We start from the raw sequence: 16,083 nt of genomic DNA, 5'->3' as shown, positions 1-16,083 counted from the left end.
CATATATTTTTAATTTGGAATAAGCAACAAAATTCATTTTAGAATAAATATTGTGTAATGTATTTTTAAGAAAATAGTTTTAGCCAAAGTAGTGGGAGAGTCCCAGATTGGCGCCCAGATCGGTCTGGCCCTTGAAGGGTCCACTTGTCCACTTGGATGCCGTGCTGCCCAGATCGAGCCTTGTGTTGCGATCCTGCGACTGCCAAAGATTGGCACGTCCACCCAGCTCCAATTGCTTGCCCAGTCCGGGAAAATTGGCGTGCGTCAGGGTGGCTCCATGACCATTGATGTGAGAGTAGTCCAGGGCAGCTCCATTCCTATCGAACTTGAAGCCATTGGCCAGTTGGTTCTGCGAGGCAAATGCCTTGGCATCCAGATTGTGAACTCCGTTGTTGAACAAATTGGCGGTGGCCGTTTGCTGGAAACTGTCCCGCACACCGGGCGTATGGGTTTTGGTCAGTTCCAGGCCGTGTCCATGACTGCTCATGAAAAGTAAGATTAGTTGGACTGTTGCTCAAACCTTAATCCTGTAGAGACTCACTTGTTGTAGCCGAGGGTAGCGCCGCTGGTTACGGGAGTGGATACCGGTTTGGTCTGCGTGTTGCCCGCTGCGAACACTTGTCCAATGACATGGTGATCGGGCGTTCCAATGGCCTTGCTTAGATCCAATCGGCCATCGGCGCCGCCACTCGGATTGGATGTGAGCGATCCACCCAACACCTGGCGACGTGCTCTGTAGATTCTGGGTGGCGTCGGTGGTGGGGGATAGTAGATCAGTGGCTGGGTATACGGACGCTGGGGCAGGGCCACCGCAAGGGAGCCAAGTACGCCAATGATGACCACGATTAGGAAAACAATTTTGCTCATCTTGCTGTATTAATCTGCTGACTTTCGATCTACTTGACTAAGCGGCTGACTGTTGACTGTCGATGCTGGGATCTGGTCACCGTGAATTATATAGCAATCTATCTCTGAATGGGGCTTCCCGTCGAAGCCACCAGTGAATACCAATATATGGATGGATGATTTGTGATGCCTTATCTGTAAGCTGAGCAACGTTTCGCACTGGGATCCCCGAATGACCAGGTGCTTCACACCGTCTGATAAGAGATTGTGCATCCCCTTCAAAGTACTTGCCGGCGATTTTTAATCTATTTAAGGGTTTATTTTGTAGACAATTTAAAATATATAAATATTTATATTAAAATAATTTTAAAATAAAAATCTTTAAGCCATATTTTCATTATGAAAATCTGCGTTTTGTACAGAACTTGTGATGTAAATACCAATAGCTATGGATTTTTGAATACAGAATAAGAGGGTAGTATAAAGATTTTGCTATCTTTGGCACATGATCTTTTTTTCCTCAAGACTTCCTCCTTCATATAGGATCTATCAATATACATTCAATTTATAATACCATATTTGCCAATGAGTAAGTTCAAGTTTTAATAGAGTTAGCTTTTAAATTTTTTATGACATTTCATGACAATTAAAACTGTTGAAAAATCTAGTTAATGGGTATTCTTTGTATACACAATTCAGAGGATAAGGGATCAAATTCAATCAGTACGCGATGCAAGTGCCCCTGCTCCACCGGAGCACCCAGATGGTGCTGCTGAAGAAGCAAATCCGGCGTAAGGCGAAGGAGTTGCGTCTGCGAAAGCGTAACGCCCACCGCCGCCTTCAGCTGATGCGAAGGATCCGTGACCATCTGCTCCACAGGATGCGGAACTCCATAGATCACCGGCAGCGGGATGCGGAGCAGAAGAAGAGGGAGCAGACACGGAGGGCGGTGGGCGGTATGCTTTCCATGTACAAGCACTGGCTGCTCAGCTGGTCAAAAGCTTTGAGGCTACAAAGTCAGCTAATTCGCCACCAGGAGCATGTGAAACTTGGACTGCGTCGCAAACTTCGACACTTGAGGAGGCAGCTAAAGAAAGTCCGGAATCCACAGAACTTGGTGGACAAGTGCTTCAATCGACTGTTCAAGGCGGTTAGGAAGTGGCAAAAGAGATCGGATTACTACGAGCACGTCAAGGATCAGGACAAGATCTGGGAGGCAGAGGCACAGGAGGTTCGAAACTATTTATCGGAGGTTCGGGGAAGGCGACCCCGAAAGTTAAGACGTGGTAGGGCTAAAAAGGATATCGAAATCGAGAACTTTGCTAAATTTTGGAAAACTGAAGTGTTGCACACACGCGCTTTGATCAATAAACAAATGGCCATGGCAGGAAGAAAACAAGGAGACTTGCAGATAGATACATCACATCATAAAACTAGGAAATCAAAGAAAAAGGGAAAAGAAAGATATTTCAGCTTAGATGAACTGGTTATTCGGAAAAAATTTAAAAGAATTAGGAAGGGCATTCGAAAGCCAAAGAAACAAGATCCATTAAAACCATCTTTAGAGGAATTGAAAATGTTGATAAGGGAACTAATAAGCTTCAATTGGAAAAAGAAAGTTATTAAAATCCCGAAAATCAAAAGAAAAACTAACAAAAACCCCAAATTTGATTTTGGCAAAATCCCAAGCATCTCCGATGTTTCAAACATAATCCAAAAAGTACGAATAAAAAAAAAATTGAAAAGCGGCCGAGGTTCCAGAAGTGTTCCAGATCCGAAAATCATTAAATCTAAGGTAACAAAGCCTAAACTTCGAAAGCGTAAAATGCACTACGTGGATAGGGTAATTAAAGACGAATTAAATGCACTTTTAGAGACAAAGGCAAAGAAAAGGGACTATAATCGTGGAAAAACTAACGAAGCTGAAACTTTACAACAGAGAAGGGAAAAAAAAGAGTGGGAAAAGCAAGAAAATATACTCGAAACATTATACAATGATATACCCCTATATATGAGGCGTGATATTGAGCGAAGAAATAGGAAAAAACTACGTGACAAACTTCAAGCTTCTAGTTCGAGTAGTTCGATTGCGTCCCAAGAGATTTTCATCGGATCCGAAAAAGTGCCCACTAAGTCAGATAAGTACAAAAAGCTTTCTAGTACGAGCAGCGGTTTCGGAAACAAGGATCGACCCGCATTATCTGCCGAGAGGAGTGGCTCTCATTTGTTGGTCAAAAGGGATAGCGTTGCGTCCCTCAGTGAATCACTGAACAAGTTAGTTATGGCCGGCAATCGAAACCGAAAATTTACCCGTAAGTCCATTCGCCTGCCACTCATAGTACCCAAGAAGATCCGCGTTGCTCCTCCAAAAGGTCAAGAGGAAAGTCACTACCAGTCTTTGAAGAAGGATATCATGTACCTTCATAGCAACAGCCACCATATGGGTGTATCTAGGATTACAGCCAGCGAATCAGCTCTGCACAGAGGAAACCAATCGAACAGGTATCCTCCAAGAAGGGCTTCCGATACCCAACTTGGTATTTATCCAAAATCCCAAAGCCAAGTTTTTGGTCACCTATTTTCGAAATCGCCCTCCAGCAATAAGTTTATATATGATCCGCTGCCAGATGATCTTCAGAAACTCCTTGCACCTGTGCGAGATCGCCAAGACAAAACGGAAAATGCCCCGAAGACCAACGTCAAAGATTTCGATTCTAAAAGGTTTCATTTGAAAGATCTACGCTCAGATGCAAAATTCAAACACGTGCAGTTCCTCCTTAAGGACGTCATACAAAGAAACGAAGTTATCGATTATATTGCCGATGTCAATGGACTTATGCAGGAAGTAGCGAACCATGAAATGTGGTCCAAGCTTCAGAGTCTCTACAACGAACTAAAAGAATCGGGAGTTCCTTTAACGCAAATTAAGGAAAGTCTGGCCAAAAAGTACTTGGAGTATCTTAACGAAATAGTGATTGAGAGAAACTATGCACGAATAGAACCGCCGCGGGACAAGAGGCTTAATGTTTTGGAAACCGAATCTGTGAATGCTAAACAGAAGAAAGAGGTGGAAAAGTTTATGGAGCGGAACTGGTGGTCTAGGAAGCGGATGAGCACACGGATTATTCCCTTTGGCATGCGGGGACTCAGGACGAGCAAAAGTGACCCACCTCACAGCTCAAGACTGTCGCAGGAAATCAAGATGGACGGTGGACTGTACAATAAACTCCTCGAGCAGGAGCTCAATGCAGAGCAATTGGAGCGCGAGGAGCGCAGGAGAAGACGCTTTAGCAGCACCTTTGGATCAGCTATAAGCTTCAACAACAGCTTGGATCTGTCCAACGAGGAGCAGGAAATGCGGGACTTCGAGTGGCGCTACTCGCTACACAACATCAGGAGCATGATGAACCAGCACCAGCTGATGTTCCAGGTGGGTAAACTATAAAATCTTCGAAATACATTAATCTTCTTTCTTTCAGGCTTTGGATCGCAAATCGCGAGTTGAGCAGGTGGTGCACAAGAAGATCAAGGGAGAGATCGAAGAATTGTATACCTCCGCACAATTTAAGCGTCCTAAAAAGCATTCTACCCCTTTTACGGCGAGGAAGAGGAGCAAAAACCTTAGGCCCGTTGAGGAACTTTACTACTCACCCCGGAAAACTTGTCGCCTGCAGAAGATCTCCTGTTCCGCAGAGTGTTTGGCATGCGTGGGCCAAGTTGAGAAAATCGGTGATTCGATGGTCCTGGACAAGTGTCCTCGGTGTGGAGTAAAGGTGCCTGTGCCCGCGCCCACTACCTCGTTCTCCATGTCGTCTTCATCCAGCTGTGAGATCTTGTCCAGCGGATCCATAGAGGCCTGTGCCAAGAACAAGCTGCTAATCAACACGCTCGAGGACCTTTGCACACGCTGTGGCTATGTCCATAAGAAGGAGCATCTTTGCTCACGGTTACCCATGAATGAGCGGAAGACCAAGCTGCTAAAGCGGATTAAGGACAGCGTACCTACTGCCCCCGAGTGCCCGTCATTCTGCTGCCCACGAGGGATCCTTAAGAACACCAGAAGTTTTGATCCTTAGCCGGGGCGACAAGGAGTGCTGAGTACTTTGAAGCCACCAAAGTGGCAACTAAACTCCGGATATGCACGGATATGAGCACCACCAAATCAGCCGGCTGAGGCGAATGAAACATTTGGTTTAAGTGCTAAATAAATTCAAGTAATGAGTTTGCCTCTGTCTGTGGGTGTGCCTGTGTTGTTAAATGCTTTGCCAAGTTTCATAAAATATGCAAGGACTTTTGCACACACACACCCATACACACACACACATTACACACCAACAAACAGGGCCAAGCTCATGCGATGCACTCACGTAGAGAGAAAATGTCTGCGGGCTTTTAATACACTTGCAGGATGCTCCTTCTCCTGGTCGTGTTCCTTATCCCCTTGCTGCTCCACCCACTGCTCCACCCGATGCTCCTCCCACGGCTCCTCGCTCATGCAACGAAATTTCATCTTGCCTCCTTTTTTTTTCGGCCAAGTTTTTAAGTCGAGCCATTGCTGTAATGGAATTTTATTGCATACTCGCACACTCGCATTCTGTTTGCGCAAGCGAAACATGTTTCAGACATTTTCATAAATGAAAACGCTTAACTACACAGCCGCCGATTGGCCGAAGATCAGGCAGGCTCTCAAGGAATTTTCCAAGCAACAGATCCTATATTTCAAAATTGTTGCAATTAAAAGGAAACATGTAGCTTTTGTCATCAAGTGAAACAAATAATTCAGCTTATAATGTTATTGGTCCTTTAAACTAAAGATATTTTGATTTAATTTAGAACATTTTATGTATTTTTACACCAGATCAGTCGTTCTTACTTACTGATTTAAAAAGCTTGTAAGACTGCATTTGGGAATCCTGATATTTGATAATTGAACTTGTTTAATGTAGTTCTTGCTTTTACATTTTTGCTTATTTTTCTTTTTTCATTTCATATAATACTTGTGACCGAATAAATTTCTTCAAGTAACTTAACCTGTGTGGAGACATCGCTTTAAGTCATAATTAAAGCAGTTGGTGAGCGGCAATCGACCGACTGTCGAACGCAAGGCAATAACATTTCTGCGAAATTGATGCCCGGCGATCAATCATTTCCCAGCCTACGGAGACCAGCACAGGATACCGGCCACTTGGCAGCCTCCTCCATCTCCTGCTTATGCTGCTGGTCCTGATTCCGCTCTCCGTCTCAGTTTCGACTTCCAGTCCACATCCTCATCCACATTCCCATCCTACTCAGCAGATTGCTGGAGTGGGAAGTTGGCGTAAGCTGAGACGTTTTCATTTGCATTTTTCGTACAAATCGCCGCGAGGGTTGGGGCCAAAAGCAAACTGCCAAAACCGAATTCCTTTCGAGTGTCCGCACAGTGCCCGTGGTCCTGCCCAGGACCTCCAACCGCCTCCGATTGGCGATGACTGCTGTAACATTATCTTGTTTGCTCATGACACGCGACGCGGACCCAGAAAGTCCCTTCATGTCGAATCGTTTCCGGCCGTTTGCTGCCCACTATTGTCGACTTTGGGCACACAAAAAAAATTGTTTTAATATTTTAGGAAGCATGTAATTTATATTATTCTTAAGTGGAAAAAAGGTCACGATTTATACGAAGTTGTATAAACTATTGCAAAGAAATTGTATATCAACAAAAAAAAAGGTATATTTTTGTTGGTGTTTAAGATGTTTATAAAATTCATATTTCAAGATATTAAATCTTATCGATTATCCAAGACTAACCTCGCTTTTTTCAAGTGTCCTTCAGCCGCGAGTTGCGTTGCAGGACTTGTGATTTGCGACATCCTTTTGTCATTTTTCTGCGGGTCCCTGCCACTGTCCTTTGTGACTTGATTCCGATGGCTTGTCAAAACAGGCGAACAGGCGAAATGAAGCGTGCAATTGTCCGCAATTCGCAACTTAAACGGCCATTGTGTGAACGCTTTCTCATGGCTGTGATTGCGTTTTATTAGCTGTCAAATTTTAATTAATTCGCAACATCTTGGCCGTGGCATTATGCATTCATTTTGCCCACAAATGGGCACAAGAAAAGGCCAAATCCGGACTGCAAACGGCCGGGACAATGCCAAAGTGGGCACACAGTAATTATTGGACTCAGGTGTGGGCAGGACATGGAATATAAGTAGCCATAAAAGAGCAGCAAATTGGACTGCTTAAGGGAGAAAGATTGGAGCGGCTGGCAAACAGAAAAAGTGCCCACAAAGAGGAAAGCCATAAGATAAATGGGCTAACTTAAATTAGACTGGCTGCCAGCCGAGAATTGCTAAATGGGGATGTGCCACCTCGAGTCGCTTGCTTTTCAAATGCAAACCAGGTCCAGGTGAGGTCCATTGTTGGAGTGTCATTCTGGACGTAATTTGGAACATATATTATGGGATAAACGGGTAAGTTCTTTCAAAAAGAATAACGTGACTGTTAGGTTTCATAAAAATGTTAAGTGTTAGCTTAGGCCAAGGATATATATAAGAACTAAGGATATGTCATTCAATCTACCAACTACTTTATTAAATCTTTAACTTTACCAACTAATTCCTATTAACATCCTGATATGTAAGATCTTAAAGTAGTGGAGTGGTATGAATTTCAGACCTATTTGCAACTTGGAACACTCCTCCTTTAAAGGACAATGCCAAGTCTAAACTGTGTATAAGAAATACTTACGATAACTGCAATTTGCACTTAACCCTTGCCCTCAGCCGCCAGTTTGCTTGGATGCGGATCTGTGCCTGTTCCCGTTTCGGTGGCTACATACATACATACATCCGAGGCATGTTCACTTGGACAATTAAAGGAGCAGCCCACACACTCACCCAGTTGGCCCACCTAACTGACTCCAGCTAACCACTCCAGCCACTTGAAAAGTTGGCCGCAAAGTGCGAATGCATAATTAATTCCAATTATGAGTTTACCCAACAACATTGGCAACATTGGCACTCCGCCCGCCTTCTCGAGACGAGACAAGATGCGTTGCGGGCACGGGTGGAAGGATTTGGGGGACAAGGACTTATCAGCGCATCGACAGGATGGCAACCCAGCCGCCCAGGACACCCATGAACTTTGATGCCGGCGAGTGTCAACCCGTGTGGTGGTGTTGCTGCTGCGGGCTCCTTGTTACTGCTGCTGCTGCTGCTGCTCCTGCTGCTTGTTGCATAGTTCGAGTGAGCCAAGTGCTTGGCATGTTTAAACACATGCTCAAGTGGCATTTAGACAGTTATCCGCTCGGGCTGTTATCTGGCAGACAATTGATGTGCCTGCGATAGGCACCAACTTTTGCCTCAATTACAAAATGCTAAAAATTGCAATATCAATAACATTTTATGTCCTTGGCGGGATGGGGTGGTGATCTGGTGCTGGGCTGGCTGGTCCTGGCGGGAGTCCTGAAGGTTTAAGGGTAACCACAAGTGCTGCGTCTAAGTGTGGCTGCCAGCCTTCAAAGCCGCCTTCACTATTAACGGAAATGCATTCTGGTTTTCCTTGTTTGGAGAGCATTGTGTCGCGTCTGCCGAGCTCAAGTGTTTTAATGGATTTTCCCAAGGAACATGCAAGCGTTGCAAACCTTCCCTTTCCGCTACAAAGTTGAATTTGCCCCCCATCCCCTTTGATATCGCAAATCTGCCCTCTTCATGCGAGAAATGTCAAGTTTTTGGGCTCATGTTGTTACCGGTGACATCTCTGCACATGCATCAATCATTCGAAGCCCGCAACAGCATTGCTACTACCAATCAAAAGGAAGTTCAGTTCATAAAAGATAATAACCCGGCTTAGCCGCATGCCACTCAGGAACTTAATGCCGGGTCGCAGCTGTACGGCTGTGTGGCAGGGAGTCCAAGGAAAGCCTATAAATTTGCAGATTATTTGCATATTGCGTCTGCTCCAGGGGCACGTTTTCGCTTTTTTCTTCCCTATTTTGTATAATTTTCAGAACAAAGCGCGGCAAATTCAATTTTGTTCGCGACGCAAACTAATGTAAATCAAGGCACATTAAACGCATAATGCAAACAATCATAAATCTGACTAAAATGTGCGCTGGATATTCGGATCCACTCGCTTTTTAGGATTCACTGGATTGGTTTTTGGGCTATGGTCATATCCATTACGGTTAATCTGCCACACCTTAAATGTTATCACCAAACTGAGAATATAAAACGAATATTCGTTTAGCTTGCACCTGCGTCCTGGGACTAAAAGTGGTAACAATCATTTCACTTTTATGGTGCAATGACATAATAACTTAAGCTTTATCTTATGCATAGCAAATTTTATTTTTTTTTAATAGGTGCATATTTAGTTTAGTAGTCTCTATGTTCGTTGATATGTGGTATAAAATTCACATGTTCCTTAACATCAATTCATGTTCGTCCGTCCGTTCATTCGTCTGTCTGTCCGTATCTGTCCGCATGGTTGTCCATCCTTATGGTCGTTGTGATATCAGGAACTACATGTAAAAAAACGAAATAGTTGGGACTCAGATATATAAAAGATGTTATAAATATTCCCAAACAATACTGAAATGTGTCATGAAATTAGCTGGATTGATTGAAAACATTATTTTGTACGGCACAATCGACAGTTCGCTGAACGATTTGTTCTGCTTTGTCATTTTTTAAAATCGTATTTAACTCAATTGACTAAATGCATTACGCATCTGTTGATGAATTGATTGAACCACCACTCAAATGTCAATCGATGTCCACGCCGCTGCAGTGCATCAAACTGGCAATCAATGCAGGATGCCCAGCATTTTAATTTATTCTTTACTCCCCCCTTTCAGTTTGCTAGCTCATCCTTTAAACATTTTTAATGAAATCTTCCCCTCGAAGGACTGCTGACAGGCCATGCTAATCCCGAGTACGTTCGCTGCAGTTGATAAATGAGTCATTTGCTTAGTAATTTAAGCGTTTGTTCAATAAGAGCGGAATGGCCAAAATAGTGGAAGGGTCAGCTTCAAGATTTGTGTAACCAAATACTCATTACATAAGTTGGCAAGCGGGATGAAGAAGAAGAGCGAGGCAGGCAAACACAGGACTGATGAAAACTCCCCAGAAATATGCTGATGTGGGGTATTCTTTTGGGGCGTGCACAGTATGTATGTGCTAGTTAAGCCAAAAGCAAATATTGACAGGCAAAGTCAAATGCAGGGGCGTCCAGGCGGAGGGGGTCTTGATGGCATTTAAAGTAATCGAGTGTTAAAAACGGCAAACGCAGCCAAACAAACTCAAACAAAACCGAAGGCAGTGGGTACCAGCCAACCACCACCCACCCAGTAAATATTTAGTTGCTCATAAATTACGGGTATATGTTTTCAGGCGGGATGGAAATCACAACCGATTCGGAGGCTTTAATGCCTCATTAAAATATGCACGGTGGCAATAAAATTCAAGCTGACGCCGCGGGCAAAGTGGCAAAGCGATCTGCGATCTCCAGGACTCCATAAAAATCGACATAGGCAGCTTGACAAAGTTTTCACATAAAATAAATTGCTGGCAAATAATAGTCAGGAAACCCGTTAACGTCGATGACGATGGCTGCCTGCCATTTTTGGCCCCACGGCAATTGATATAGGAGGTCGGCCTCGAAGGGGTTATGTGCTAAGGATACCGAGGGGGTGTGGGGTTGGGTGAGTGTGGGGGTAAGGGTTTCCAGCCATCAACTTGTTGTTTATTAAATTACAAATAAATAATGAGACTGATGGAAGCCGCTGCCTGCTGGCTGATGCCTGCTGCCTGGAGTTATTAAAAACTTTACAGAAACAATTAACACAGTCGCTTGCGGGTGGAAAGGGGGGGAGGGGCTGGGGCGGTATGGATGTACAACAGCGCAGGATAAGAGGCTTTTGCTTCCTGTCAGGCTCTTTAAGCCGAATGACAAATTGAAATCCTGTATTTCACTTTAAGCCGAATGCCATCCCCCACCGTAACCGGAGCATTAACCAAAGTTGCAGCCGCAACAATAACCGGAGTACCATTGTCCCACGTCCTCCGTCCTTCGTCCTGGCAGCGGGGAATTGGAATTGCAGCCGCAAATAAATTTGTGCCCGGCAAAATATATGGCAAAAATATAAAGAATTGCATGTGCATAAAAGTAAAGCCATGCCGCCGTAGCAGGAACAATGCCAAAAGCAACAGCGACCAGCTCGCTGCTGCTGCCCCCCATTTTTTTTTTTTTCATTACAACAGTCCTGGCACCAGGATACTGCCAGGATACCAGGTTGGCGGGCTGCGAATGGGTTCGGTTTCTGGTTGGCCAGAGCTGAGCTGGAAAGGAATGGCTCGGAATGGCCCGGAATGGCATGGAATGGTTTGGAATGGCTTGGCTGCGTTGGTGGGCGTGAGTGCCAGGATGCAGATACACTCCCGCCATTGTTTGCAGGCGCGCGCTCTGATTAGAGAGCAAAAAATAACAGGCGGCATGCTGCAGTTCCCCATGTTTTGTTTTGCTTTGCTCTGCTGTATTGCATTCGCAAATGCGCTATCAAAAGAAGCAAGTATCTTTAAACACTGCAAATTGAAATAACTCTTTCGGTTCACTCGGTGGCGAATGGATGGGGTTGGGGTGGGGAAATCGACCCATCGAGTGGGGGCTTTCTCGCGAAATTCTATACACACCGCTGGGCGAGAATCAATCAATTAAATGAAGAATGAAAATCAAAAAGCAGATATGCTTTCACAGTATTTTGAGCAACGAGTTCACTGTGTGAGTACAGTCGAGCAATTAGTTTGGTGAAATATGATTAAGATAAAATATCTCATTCTAATTTGCATAAATAACTAAAATAGTGCTGTAGTTTAGATTTCTTAAAGTTTCTTGTTTCTTGTGGTCTACCATCTGGCTGGCCGTTAACCAACTGCAGCTGTCAACGGCTTTCAAATGCGACCGCCCAGTCCTGTCCGATCTGCCCTCTCTTTCTGGCCGCCTCGGACCCTCTCTTTCCCTCCTTGCTGCGCCACCAAACTGCCAGTCATCCGAGCGTGCGTTTTGTGCTCTAACCAAAGCGCTCAGTGTTAGTCTTTGATTTGTCACACCAAAGCGAGCTTTTCATGGCGTCCTGTCACAGTTCTTTTTTTCCCTATCTGCCAGGACATTCAGCACAGAGGGAGACGGGGCAGAGAAAGAGAGAGAGAGAGGGAAGTTGGTCGGCTGGGAAACGGGCGGCTCCGTTGCGCCTGTTTTACGTCCAGTTTTAGCCCTTGGCTGATTTTTGATGAAAAGTTTTCAGTTTCACATTATTCATGCATCCACCGCCTTGCCCCACCCATTGGTTTTTTACACTTTTTGCGGTTGAATGGAGCCTGCAATTTTTTCTATGCTCCCCTTATTTTTTCACCCAAAAAATTGTGTTGTCATTGTGTTGTTGGGGGTATTTTAATTTTGCGCAAATGGAAAATAATAATCAAGGCAAAATAATAAAATGGACGCAGGCGAGAAAGGTGCAGGAAATCGGAAAATGGGTTTGAGGATTGACAGGACGACCCCGCATGTCAGCAAAGTGGGGTTGGCAACGGGAGAGGGGCCCGCAGCATCCTGTGGCTTTGTTTCGAGTGATTCTCAACAAAGCGCACTGCACTTAATTCTCTTTACGCACACACACACACACTCACGAGCACACACTCACATGAGGGCAGACTTGTATGACAGGCTTTTTATGCCTAAGTATCTTAAGTTGTCAACTCGAAAAGGCAAAAGAAATCCTTTAATTTGCAGTAAAATGCAAAACGCAGCGCCACTTTGTCACAAGGGGTGAAACATCTGCACTGGTGTGGGTACGGGGTGGTGCGTGTATTTGTGTGTGAGGAGGGGTGTGCATCTGTGTGCCAAGGAAGGCAACAAGTCAGCTTCTTCTGGCGGCGCAGGGAGCGTACGTTGGACTTTGCCACTTGGCATGCGAGCGCAGGCGAATGGCGCCTCAAGGTATGCAGTAAATTAAAATGCAGTGACAGTGGCGGGCCATGGCCCAAAAAGGGGGTTTACTAGGGGTTTCGGAGGGGGGGAGGGGTGGTTGCTGCGCAAGGAGGTGGCAGGGAATGACATGCTTCTCCGCTCGCATGAGGGTTGCACTCTCCTTTGCACTTTTCACATTAAAAACTTTTACCCGCAAGCTAGCCCACACACACACACACACACACAAGACTTACTTTTTAAAAGCACTGCAAAAAAAGAGCTGCCAACGAATGAAAATATTAATTTAAAATTGAAATTAGCATATATTTGACAAAGTGTTCAAATATTTTATCTTCTTTTTCTATCAATGTTACAAAAACAAGAGATACATTACAAGCCTTTGAAATTAAGAGAGACATTGTTCCAAGAATTGTATTTTTCTCAGTGCATATGTGCTTTCAGTAAAAGGACAACGTTCCGAACTTCAGTTTTGACAACACACTTCCACACACAACCTAACAATTATGATGCATTGAGGCATGAACGTGCCTCAGACTCTGATTTAGCCAGGATGGCTAACAGACTTCCAGAATATAGCTAACTCCAGCTGGCTAGAACTGCAGTGGCACACCTCGCTGGGGCAGCTATTTGCATATGAATAGAAAGCAGGTGGAATGGCATACATATCGGGGCGGCCAACGCTTATGGCCACGTTAATGGCAAACTAAACTGCAAACTTTGCTTTTGCACCGACGCACGCATACGTAATAAAAGGTGTAAATGAGCAAAAGAACCGGCTGCCATGCGGCAGGTGAGAAAGTGGGTGGCATGTATGTAAGTGGGCGGGATGTGGGCTGAAAGTCAGCCAGGTGAACAGGCAGCCAGACATGGACTTACGCCTTGGCCCATTATAAGGGCCACTTGCTGCCGACTAAGAAGACAGCTTTGTGTTTATTTCACCTGCACATTGGTTGCCACAGCTTATTGCTTTGGAATTTAATTAATTTAAATTAATTAAATAAAAATTAAATGAATTAAAAGTTAAATTCGATTTAATAATGAACGGGGTGAACAGGAAAACATCAGTCGTTATGACCACATATTTTACAAATTATTTTATTATTTCATTAAGTTGTTTTGCTAAATTTTAGATAATTGTATAATACTTAATGCACTAAAAGTTCTCAGAATATATTTAGTTAATACAACTTCTTCTACTTGTAACTAACTAGCATCACTCACTGTGCCGTGTGTGTATTAAACTAAATTTAGCGTCACTTTGAATTACGGCACTGGCGGTGACGATGACTTGGTAGCCTTGGCAGCCGGGCCATTACAATGCAGGAGCCGGAATAGTCATGGGCTGGGAGTTTCGTGGGCAGGACGAAAAGAGTCCTGGCGCAAGGACATCATGTTTGCAAATTTATGTAGTTGTAAGTTGTGCCAAAGGAAATGCCATAAAAATGGGAAACAGAATTGTGCGGGCAGCGAACAAACCGGACGGACAAACGTACGGACAGACGGATGGATGGCTGGCTTGACAAGCTCGGACGCGTTTAAAGTGCAATTAGCGCACGTAATTGTAATCGGGTTGGCCAGGTGGCACCACCTGCCACAGCCCATCCACTTCCGGGAGGCGGTGACCCCGGCTTACGGCTCCACCTTGCGTCTGCCAGCCCACGGGCATTTTTTTTGTTGCTATTTCGTTTTGGGCTTCCTTTTTTAAAGGCAACCAGGGAGCTGTAAATAAATTTGGCACTTAATCATATTTACGGATTTCGTGGGCACATTTATTTATGTGTCCCACAGTGGCCGCAGCTACTTACTGCACTTTGCCAGCCAGCACAGTGATTTTTTCCGAGGATTTCTTCAGCCGGATGGAAATACAATACGCCCAAGACCAATTTGGGGACCATTCTCAAGAGTAGTCGGGCCTGGGCTTTCTGCCTAATTATGCGTTCCGCTGGCATTGTCACGGATAGCCGAAAATCCGAAATCCAAAATCCTCGCCGCCCACGAGGCTAATTAGGCCCAAAGCGTTGGCCATTGTGCCAAACCGTTAGACGGGCATTGTTAACTCGAATGCAAACCACTCGACTCGGCTCTACTCATCATCCGCCATGGGGTTCACTCACCTGTTCACATCCGCTTTTTCTGGCTTTATGAATATTTCAGGCATTTAAAACGTAAGCCTTGGAACTGATTTATTTGCAATTTGATGGCCGGCGAAATAAATAAACCAATTTCGGTTTTGGGCCATGTTTCGTTGGATATGTTGCGGTCGCTGCGGGTTTTGTTTAATTTTCGTAAGTGTTGTACTCAATGTTTTTGCATAATTTGCGGTATGTTTTGATCGGTTGCGGAGTAAACCGATAACATGGATTTGCCTGTTTTGAAATGTTATTAAAAAATAACAAATAAAAACACTCCCTTTCAGATCGCTGCTTTTCAAAATAAACACTTTGAGTGAATCTGAGAAATTCATTACTCTGTCTCATCGCTCATTTCATCGATATTTGTCACTATTGTTGTGCTTGATTATTGTTAAGTGCAGGTGGGTTTGGCGAAATGGGGCTCCGCCCGAATGGGGAAAAACTGTCACTTGAATGCATTTTCATTACACCTCATTACATTTCACTTGCATCTGCAATTGTGTCATGTCGCCGGCTTTCGCTGCCGCTGCCTTCGAGCCTATGAATACGTGAATACTCGGAATGAAAACTGCCGAGCGAATGGATTCGTTAGGTGAATGGGCTGTGAGTGTTTTTAATTGAAAACAATAAAGTTCTGCTGGGGGAAACTGGGACTCCTTCCAAACAATGCATGAAATGTAGAAACAGCATGGTGCTGCATACCGCATTTCTAATGCTCTTTAAGTTTCTTAGAATCTGCTGTAGGCCTAGTACTACAAGATATAGATATGTTACAATACCTCTTCATAGATACAATAGTATCTCAAGCTATATCTTCTCATAACTTGTTGGCAATGTATCTGCGATACCATATAACCCAGCTTACATTTAAGATACTCTTACTCGCTGCGAAGAATCTCAACTAAAAGCTGAGCATTCGATGGATTGTTCGACTCGCATTCTTTGTTTGGGGGCGTAAAAGGATTCGCATGGCAATGCAAATGGAAGTGGAAATGGCGGTGATAGAGCCGCCGTAGATGGATAGATACGAGTCGTATTCGCGCCAGACAATACTCGAATACAAAATGCGAATGCGAAAGTGATAATTAAAAATCGCGCCATATATACTGGTTACCAGATATGCTTGTTGCCGGCCGATTCT

General features: G+C 44.4%; 2 protein-coding genes across 2 annotated transcripts; one reads left to right on the top strand and one right to left on the bottom strand.

The window, feature by feature from the left end:
* Positions 1-36: 36 nt before the first annotated feature.
* On the bottom strand, positions 37-928 carry LOC6608989 (attacin-C). The gene is made up of 2 exons (XM_032716115.1): positions 542-928; positions 37-479 (listed from the first exon to the last, which is right to left on the bottom strand). The coding sequence occupies exons 1-2, from the start codon at positions 865-867 to the stop codon at positions 80-82; spliced, it is 726 nt and encodes a 241-aa protein (XP_032572006.1). The 5' UTR covers positions 868-928; the 3' UTR covers positions 37-79.
* A 541-nt stretch (positions 929-1,469) lies between these two features.
* On the top strand, positions 1,470-4,990 carry LOC6608988. Its single transcript, XM_032716569.1, has 2 exons — positions 1,470-4,276; positions 4,326-4,990. The coding sequence occupies exons 1-2, from the start codon at positions 1,577-1,579 to the stop codon at positions 4,920-4,922; spliced, it is 3,297 nt and encodes a 1,098-aa protein (XP_032572460.1). The 5' UTR covers positions 1,470-1,576; the 3' UTR covers positions 4,923-4,990.
* Positions 4,991-16,083: the final 11,093 nt, after the last annotated feature.

This window comes from Drosophila sechellia, chromosome 2R (assembly GCF_004382195.2).
Source record: "Drosophila sechellia strain sech25 chromosome 2R, ASM438219v1, whole genome shotgun sequence".
NCBI classification, from domain to species: Eukaryota; Metazoa; Arthropoda; class Insecta; order Diptera; family Drosophilidae; genus Drosophila; species Drosophila sechellia.
This window is presented reverse-complemented; position numbering and strand designations above follow the sequence as displayed.